Source organism: Cicer arietinum, chromosome 7, assembly GCF_000331145.2.
Source record: "Cicer arietinum cultivar CDC Frontier isolate Library 1 chromosome 7, Cicar.CDCFrontier_v2.0, whole genome shotgun sequence".
In the NCBI taxonomy this organism is placed as follows: domain Eukaryota; kingdom Viridiplantae; phylum Streptophyta; class Magnoliopsida; order Fabales; family Fabaceae; genus Cicer; species Cicer arietinum.
The window spans coordinates 4,486,720-4,496,393 of record NC_021166.2 but is presented as its reverse complement, the minus strand read 5'-3'; the positions used below and the strand labels follow the sequence as shown (position 1 = coordinate 4,496,393).

At 34.6% G+C, this 9,674-nt stretch overlaps 2 protein-coding genes across 2 annotated transcripts in view; both read right to left on the bottom strand.

Moving 5' to 3' along the window:
• Positions 1-532: 532 nt before the first annotated feature.
• On the bottom strand, positions 533-4,634 carry LOC101503658 (protein high chlorophyll fluorescent 107). Its single transcript, XM_004508093.4, has 8 exons — positions 3,994-4,634; positions 3,556-3,699; positions 2,610-2,915; positions 2,440-2,499; positions 2,021-2,266; positions 1,411-1,521; positions 1,155-1,331; positions 533-1,060 (listed from the first exon to the last, which is right to left on the bottom strand). The coding sequence occupies exons 1-8, from the start codon at positions 4,516-4,518 to the stop codon at positions 701-703; spliced, it is 1,929 nt and encodes a 642-aa protein (XP_004508150.1). The 5' UTR covers positions 4,519-4,634; the 3' UTR covers positions 533-700.
• A 1,480-nt stretch (positions 4,635-6,114) lies between these two features.
• Positions 6,115-9,674, bottom strand: part of LOC101514510 (uncharacterized) — a 7,584-nt gene continuing 4,024 nt past the window's right edge. Inside the window, 2 exon segments of the mRNA XM_073370753.1 lie at positions 6,115-6,925; positions 8,849-9,674. The exon segment at positions 8,849-9,674 is cut by the window's right edge and continues 48 nt beyond it. Of these exon segments, the coding sequence (XP_073226854.1) occupies positions 6,401-6,925; positions 8,849-9,674 (1,351 nt within the window). The 3' untranslated portion in view covers positions 6,115-6,400.

The following is a 9,674-nucleotide window of genomic DNA, read 5'->3' as shown; positions in this document are numbered from 1 at the left end:
TAAATCTTGTACATTTTTTAAGTAGCTTTTCATCAAAATAGTTTTCCATTTTGCTTTAGGTCCTACAACTCTCTTTTATTTAGCTAATAGATTTATTTTCTCTCTTAAAAAATAAGTTTTAAGTGAAAAATTATACTTTTTATATTTCCTAACAACTTTAAAAAAAAAAATTATACATTTCCATTCTTAACTAGTGTCTCAACGACACTTGTTAGCATTTCCCTCCCTCTAATTTATATTCACCATCAATTTAATTTAACATTCATCGTAATCTTAACTTACTAAAATCCATAAGGTGGACACATTTTCCTTGAACACAATGCAATACTGTCATTATTATACTTTGTTTACATTAAGCTCCTGTTTGGGATCACGGTGGAACATCCACCAAACGCACGTCTCACTTGAAGCTAGCAAATGCAGCTTCATAAAAGTCACGTATACAATGCATTGGAACGCAAAAATTCTTTAGCCAACGCCTAACCAAACATATGCTAAATTATTTCTTGTCCATTTTCAACACAAGGCAAGATATCCTTTATGTACTACGTGATTATTTTTATAGGTCTAAGACTGCAAAACAGTCTAAACAAAGGAAATAAGTCCCAATATCCCAACTGAACTATTCAAAGTTAATTTGACAAGACACCGATATGTACTACGTAAGGCTCGACCATAAACTATTACCTGTATTCTGAACTTACACTTTGGCAAATCTATTATTTGATCGCCATACCCTTCTTGGAGACAAAATTTTGTTTGTAAAAGTTTTTTTTGGTGTTTCCAATTGAACTTCAAGCTTCGACACATCGAAGGATAACCTTTCCATAATGAAAGCATCCAAATCAAACTTACTATCATCTTCCACATCATTATCATCATCGTCACTAGAAAAATCAACTGGGTTTTTCTTTGTTCCGGTAATATTTCTCACGGACTCTGGTGCCATGTTAAATGAATTTGGGTCCATCTTCAAGAGTCTCTTCAAACTGTCAATGGCAGGGTCTAAAATATCTAAGAATCCCATAACCCAGGAAGCATCATCTACAACTTCCGTGCGCTGTTGCACACAACAAATAACATTTCAAATATTAGCAGCACTCCTGATTAGAAGAATAAATTGAATAACTATAAAAAGGCAGTATAACAGTTACCTGCTGGAAATAAAGGTTACGAATCTCTTCAGCGCGTACAGGATTTCCTTGATCTTCTTCTAGTGATGCCCAAGTCATCCATGTCACATAACTCTGAGAATTTATATTCAATGAGGATCTAAACAATCTACGTGCAGCTGAAAGATTGCCAACCCTCTGCTCCAGAACACCCCATGCCTGCATTGTAAGAAAGTTGTTTTGTTTGAGCAGTGAATGTCAAGTTAGGGAAAGGATCAAGTTGTCACAACATTTAAACCTGGAGACACCTAGCAGCACTTTCACTGTTTGGATCAATTGATAAAGCCTTTTGGTATAATTCTCTAGCTGTATTCAAGTTTCCTTCCTTCCATTCCATCCAACCCCAAGCCTGCATACCCCCAAAAAATTACATACCAAAAAATTACACACATGTTTAATTAGCATATTCTTTTAATTAAAATCGGAAAAAAATGTCACATTATGTTCCTTATTAAGTCATTATGAAACATTATGTTCCTTATTAAGTCATTCTGAAACACCGTGTTTCCTTCATGTTGGAACCACAACATGAATAATGTAAAGTAGTGATTTTAATGGAGATGCACCGTCAATGTAAAATAGTTTTACAACATCCAATGAAAATTCATGATTTTGCCACGTAGGACTATTTTGTAACCGCAATTTTAAAATAACTACGAAATGTTGGACAATGCAAAATTATTTTACACTGACAGTGCATGTCGTGTTTAATCTAAAGTGTTTGCAGAAAGACATAAATTATTCACCATGTCAGCTCACTTCACAACAAACCATATAAAAAAAGGAATAGAATTTTGAATAATGATATTTGAGATATACGTAAAGATACAACTGAGTAGGCCACTTACAAACCAAACAGGTTGATGCTTTGGATCCAATTGAGATGCTCCCTTGAACAAAACCCGAGCACGGTTTGCACTTGAGTGTTTGTATTCTATTAATGCAAGAGACTGAAGAAGAACGGCATCCCTTGGATTTAGAGCATGACCTATCTTTAGAAGCTTTTTTCCCTTGTCAATGTTTCCCATGTTAGCTTCAAAAACACCCCATACATGCCAAGTAAACCTATTTTTAGGACTTGCCTTCACTGCATTCTATTCATTCAAAGAAGAAAAGAAAAATAAGTCACATATAGATTAAAATTAACAAAAATAAATGGCAAAGTTTCCTCCAACTCCTAAGTCGTAATGAAATATAATCGGATGAGTTCTATGGATCAAAGAAATCAGAAAGAAAATACGATAGAAATGACAGTATAAGATATAACCTCAAACAATTTCCTAGCAGTACGATAGTTTTCCTGTTCAACCTCCATTTGAGCCCAAGCCTATTCAGAATAAATAAATAAAAATGAATTGATAAGATAACATGCTTAACATTAACAATGACATATAAGTTTGACTCAGAAACAATGTCGCTCAGATGATGGTGACTTACAAGCCAACTAGCACAGCTTTTAGGATTGCACTTTGTGGCCTGATTGAATAAATATTGAGCCTGCTGATATCGATTTGCTTTAGCTTCAAGCAATGCAAGTGTTTGGTATATGTACTCATTCTGTCCACAATATTGAAGACCTTTTGAAAGAAGATTCCTTGCCTTCGTTATATTTCCTTGCTTTAACTCTAGAACTGCCCAACCATGCCAAGCAGCAACATGCTTCTTATCAGCAACCGTTGCAGCGTCAAAAAGCTCTCTAGCTCTCCTGATATTTCCCATTTTCTTTTCAAGAACAGCCCAACACTGTTCAAAAGAGAGCTTTCACTTGTTAACTTCAGCAGAACACAAGTTAAATCATAATTCAATATATCATTAGAGTATTGGAAGCAATCTCTCCCATTCCTTATGTTACCAGATGAAGACAGTTCTAGCTAGTACAAGCCTCAAAGGACTTAGGCATGCGAGGCTGTGAAAACTACATTACAGCCATGTGACGTATAAGCCAAACTACAAATTCATGAGTAGTAAGACTTGAGTACTCCATGGACGAGTTCGAGTTCCAGTCGATAAGCCAATAAGGTTGAGTTTGAGAGTGTAATGAGCTATGTACAGCCAACATTTAGTGTCCAACATCGACATGACACTTACACTGACATGTATTTACATACAACCACTTCCATTTTCTCAAATTATTACACGTGTCTACATGTGATGAGCTATGAACCACCAACACTTTAGACTAAAGGTATGTGAGGTCCATCATCGACATGGCACTAACATTGGCACGTCTGTTTACATACAATTATTTTCATTTTCTTAAATTATTACAAGTGTCTACGTGTTGGTGTTTGTTTCATGTCCGATATGGATGTCTATGCGTCTGTATCAATCCGTCATAGATGATGAGTGATGATCACATGCAAAAACAAAAATGAACACTAACCTGCCAAATGAAGGCATTTTCACCCTGAGTAGCTTGGCAACCCTTCTCATAAATCTCTCTGGCTTGGCTATTTTTAGATTGCTTGCTCAAATATTTCCCAAGTGCTACATAAGGTCGACCATCTTCCGGCCAATAGCATATACACTTTCATAAATAAAGACAACCAAAAACAAAACCCATTATCAGAATCACACCACAAAACCAAATATAGCAACAAAAAAATTGTTTCTAAAAAACAAGTTAAGAACTATAAACAACACATTAAACGACATTTAAGACCGACATATAAACATTGATAATAATTTAAGAAACATAATCGACGTAATCACATGTGTCCGTATTGTGATAGTGTCGGACATCATATGCATTAGATACCAGACACACCTTCAAATCTTAAATGTCGACCCTAAACATCAAAATGATCCTTAGATACCTCACCTTCTGAAGTATTGCCTCTGCTTCTTCATAACGAAAGCTTCTACCTAAAACCTTCGCCTTATATAACGACAAATCCAAATTCACAGTCAGAGGCTTCTCTGTGGAATCCGATTCGACTCTCTCCGGTTCAAACATCGGCATCTTCTTCGCAAAATTCGTTAGTCCATCATCAATTGAAGAACCTTTAATTTTATCTTCCACCGTTTCCTTCACTTCTTCCTCTTCGTCGGATACTTCGCCGGAAAACTCCTTCACCGGCCGGCGAACCACGAGCATTTCTTTCGGTGGAACGTCGTTGCGGGAAATATGTTCGGAGGGAGGGGCATTTTTGTCAAGCAAGGAAGTTGAGTCTCCGAGAGTGCAGCATGGTGGATGTGAAGTGAGATGGGAAGATGAAGAGTGGAAGGGTAAAATGGGTATTTTGAGGCTGAATTTGAAGAGATAGTTGGGGGTTTTGGAGTGAGTGAAGAGAGTGAAATTTGAAGAGGAAGAAGAAGATGGAGGTGGAGAAGGGATGGAGTTCATTTCTGGTTAACGGAATAAACTGTTTCCTACTACAAACCAAATGTGGAGGAGGAAGAAGATAACATGTACAATTACCATGATAGCCCTCCACGGTCTACATAAACTCAAAAAACTTTGCTATTTTTTTACACATTAATTTAATTATATTATATTATAGTGCTATTTTCTCAAGTTACTTTTTAAAATATTTTCAACAAAATCTATGGAAAACAATTTGATGGGCTATCTACTTCAAATTTTTATTTTGTCTAATAATGAAATAATATGTAATTATTATAGAATAAATTATTAATCTAATTGTTTTATCATATATTTCTATAATTTATAGATTAAATTAGAGGGAAAGTGGTAGTTCAAAATTAAATTGATGATTTATTCTAGTGTGATATAATCCGTCAATAGTTTGACCCCCAACAAAACCCCCAAGTCTGAAGTGTATGTTTAAGGGCAATTTGGTAGTGTGCAAGCTATATTGTAGCAGGACCGAGATTATCCACGTAGCTACATGGCTTGTGTGGCCGAGGCCATTATCCAAAAAGCAGATTGTAGTGACACGTGCAAGTTCATGATTGGCAAGTGCACTCCGGTTCGTGATTTAATGATACTTTGCGAATGAAAAGATATATAAAAATATTTAGCAAAAAACAAAGATAACGTGAATAAACGAGGGAAATAATATTGGGATATCTGTAAAAAAAAACGAGGTTAATACTAATGAACAATACAAAATTATAATGGTTGGCAATAATATCAAAATCAAAGCACAATAAACAGAACTGTTTTTGTCAAAAAAATAATACAGTAATGTTCAAAAAGATAAAACATCTTAACCCTCTTTTTCGAAGAGAAAATATAAATCAGAGATGCTAAATATATCACGATAAAATAAAGCATAAAGAAATCACCAAGAAGAAATTTATAATATAAATTTACCCTTATCTGAAACATAATAATAACAGTAAAAAAAATACAGTTAAAAAACATTATGTATACATAATTTAAAAAAAAAAAATTATGCTTAAAATATCACAAATTACTTTCAAATCGTGTCTAACCATATGCCCACTAAAAGCTACTAAATACAACAATAACCATCAAATAAAAAGTCAAACAGTTAGTATTATGATTAAATACACATACAGATTCAATTCAAAAGGGTTAAATTCTTGCCAGGTAACTATATTTATGAGTTTAATGATAACACACTTAACATTAAAAATACAAGTTTTATACATATATCCAATAAGTTTCATAGTGACATATTAAAATGAGATTAGATTCGTCTATAACTTTTTTTTACGGCGTTCACTCATTAAACATATCACATTATTATTAATATTAATATTATATGATAAAGTTTTAAAAATATTAATCAGTAACCAAAATAAAATAATTTAATGGTGTTATGTATTGACATTATTACAGATGCATCCAATTACATTTTTCCCATGTAGATATATGTAATGTAATTGGATATATGAGTACAAAAAAGTTTGCACTTTTAGTATATAACCATTAAACTCATAATAAAATAGCCAAATGTATGCACATCACAAACTTTCCGCAAAGAGTTGTTTTCCACAATTAAAAACTTCCTGACCAAATTCACAGAGCAACCTTCCTGTTATATATTAAAATTGATATATCTATCAAAGCACAAGAATCAGGGTATACAATATAGACATGAATTCTCAGCAATCACTGCAAAAGTTTTAATAAACAGCAACGTAACCCTCCCCAAGTATTCAATAATGCAGATATCAATTAAAATCAATGTTGCTAAGTAAAGAGAGTATTTTCTGACACTATTGTTGATTGACTGACCAAAGTTGTCTGCCATTTATCAAAATCTAATCAACAGTAAATTCCTCGAACTTAAAAACTAACCACCGTTCCAGCGCCTCTTTCGAGCTGGCCTATGTTGTTTTATTTCATCGGTGTTGACTACCGAGTCAGTGTTCGGCTTCAAATTCTTTTCTGCTTCTTTTATCATATTGATGGGCTGCTTAAAGCGCTCCCTACGTTTCTCCATTTTAGCTATTGTAACAAGAATCTTCTGGCTGTCAAAATTACCTATATGCAGTTCTGAATTATTTCCATCCTGTGACATTCTCTTCTTCACACTGTCAGCACGTCCTGCACCCTCAGAAGCATCTCTTCTGGATAGATAAACCTCCATGGATGGTTCTTCTGTTACTATCTCACCTTCTTCTACATCCAAACCTTCTTGTTGCCTTTTATCTGGAAGGTTCTGAAGAGATTTCTTATTTTCGTTGTCACACAGAGATTTTGTTGCTGCCTTCTTACGAGAACCATCAGAACCTACCAAAGCTTTCTGCTTCTCAGCAATCCCTCTATCCACATTTTCAAGCGTATCATTGCACGTCATTCTGGAACTTTTTGCAGACTGCAGAATCAGTCACAAGGTACCTCATAAATTTATTATCGAAACATGGAATTATCTAACAAATAAAAACCACTGTTGTTGAACTAGTATGATGCATCAAATAAATGAGTGAAAGTGCAACAAGTATGATAAATCTGAGTCACCGAATTAGAATGTCTAATACAAATAAACATAGATACTAATAGAATGCTCGACAGAAGCAGGAAGTCTTTAAAGTACAGTAAGTTAAAAAAATCAAATAGTAGAACCTCTGATCATAAGGATTAAGATCAACATAAAAACAATGTAACTTATACCTCTGCTGGCTTGTATATTCAACATAAGATGAAAATATACTACGATCAACAATGTCATTCATTTTAAAAGTTAAATGCTGTTAAATCAATCTAATTATGAGAAGTTTAAGAACTAAACGTATAAATGACACTGAAGCAGTTATATCAGACCAATATAATCCAATCATGTAAATGGAGCTACAACATAATGATTTGAATACATAAAATAGTCACAATACTTAGCCAGAACCTAGTCATCACAGTGTACAATCTTGCAAATGCCACCATTGTCAGAGGATGGAAAATGACTTAGAAGATACTATCCTTATTGCCAGAAACACTAATTTGAACCATTAACAAGGTCTACGCATTAGACCAAACATGAAAGTTCATTCTCTATACAGAAAAAAATAATGCTTCTACTTGAAGTAACGAAGAACCAACAGTGTACCCGGCAAGTTCTAGGGTAAAAAAAGTTATAGATCTTAGTAGAGAAATAAAATCAGTGACAGATGTTCTTTTGGCTGCTCCTCATGCTTGATGTCAAACATACACATGTCCGAGACTATTTTTTTATTTCTTAGGACTTATCTACATACATGATTAAGTAGTGGACTCTGGTTGCAACGCTATAGACTAATTTAGAAATTCCAAAAATCAATGAAAGATGTGCACGCAAAATAAATGTCCAGTGGAAAAGCTGTAATCAATTTAAATATAAAGATTATAAAGAAAAAACATACCACATAAGCTACATAATTATGTACAGACAAAAGAATAAAGGATGTAACTAGTCCCTGATCAGCCATGCTAACTATCCATGTTTTTGCAGGCAAACTATCTACCCATGTTAATGACAGCAATCATAATCACTACAACCCATTACCATAATAAGTCACATTCCCAGCACAGCCCATATATTAATTTTTAGGCTGGTTGAGTATCCAAGGGGGAAAGGAAGAAAAGACGAAGAGCATTAGAGTTCCATTAATAAAATCACGGAAGCATAGGGTATGCCATAGAAAAGGGCATGCTATGTCATAAAACTCCCACTACGGGGCCCATTATAGATCTATTGAAGGTAGCCTTACTTTGCATAAGCAAGAGGCTGGCTCCACAATTCAAATCTGTAACCTCTTAGTCACAGGACAGCAATTGCAACTGTTGCAGCAAGGCCCCCTTTCAATGTATACCCAGAATAAAATTAAACTATGTTGAGGGAAAATAGAAAAATCAGCTACAACAAAAGAAAAAAATTGTATCATGAAAGTGATACATGACATACAGGTAAACATACGTGACCCAAAAGAAGCATCTTCAAACCATGAAATATCACGTTTTATTTGGAAAGGAAATCTGAGACTTATGCTATAATGACTTGGTGGACTTGCTTTCAATTTTGACTTGAAATTCTCTTCAATTTAGCTAGATAGGATGCTGAACTTAAGCCATAACTACAATCTTAACTATTTTAAAAGCATAAAAGTAAAACAGGTAAAGATAGAAAAAAACAAAATATAGCTGCATGAGGGCAGTGGTACATTAGATATTGAATGAGAAAAAAATGGAGCCCAACAGATGTGGAGTAGCTCGAATGAATAAAAAATACAGCAGTACAGTTTCTTAACCATAATTTCCCCAATTTTACCTTTCCTTCCCTATTAATCAAGTCAACTGATTTCTTGCATCTCAGCACTGTCTGGCGACAGTGATCCCTACTCATAACCTTAGAGCTGCTATTTAAAAAGCTCTCTCTATCTCTCTTTGAAAAATTTATCTGATGCTGCTTTAATTTTATATCATATCTTTGCACCCTAGCATGCAAAGTTCCATTTCTTGCAAGTCTTTCGTGCCTTGGAGTTTCCTTGTAGAATAATGCATCTTCTTCAGGGTGCAATCCCTCATGATGCCAAACAACATTATCATTGTTGGTCCAGTGTGGAACCTCGGATGAGAAAGGGTATAACTCACACTCATCTACAGGAGAAGTTGTGCAATCTTCATTTTCAGCAGCATTTGTATAATCACGGTGCCAGTCATTGCCTCTGTTGAAGGCATGTTTATGTCTCTCATGTCCCCTAAAATTATCATTTACTCTATGCATATAATTTCTCTCTGACTCGGGATATGAATGTCTCTGATATTTCAAATATGAATTCTGATTATTTACATATTTCGGGAACTCGTCTTCTGGTTTCCCAGACCACAGGGTATCCACAAGTAAGGGAGGCCTGCCATGATGTCTACGCCTTCCTGTATATCTTTTTAGTGCTCTATCATTTTGTGGAAACTGCTCTTCATGTGTATGATTAAAAGATTCCATTTCTCTCTCAGCAAAAGAAGGAGGCATTGTATAATTTCTGTTTAAAAACTCAAACTCATATTCATCATCAAACCATTGATCAGAATCACAGTTTCCATCCTTAATATGAGGCTTGTGATGCATTATTCTCCTTTGAGTTTCCCTATCTTCA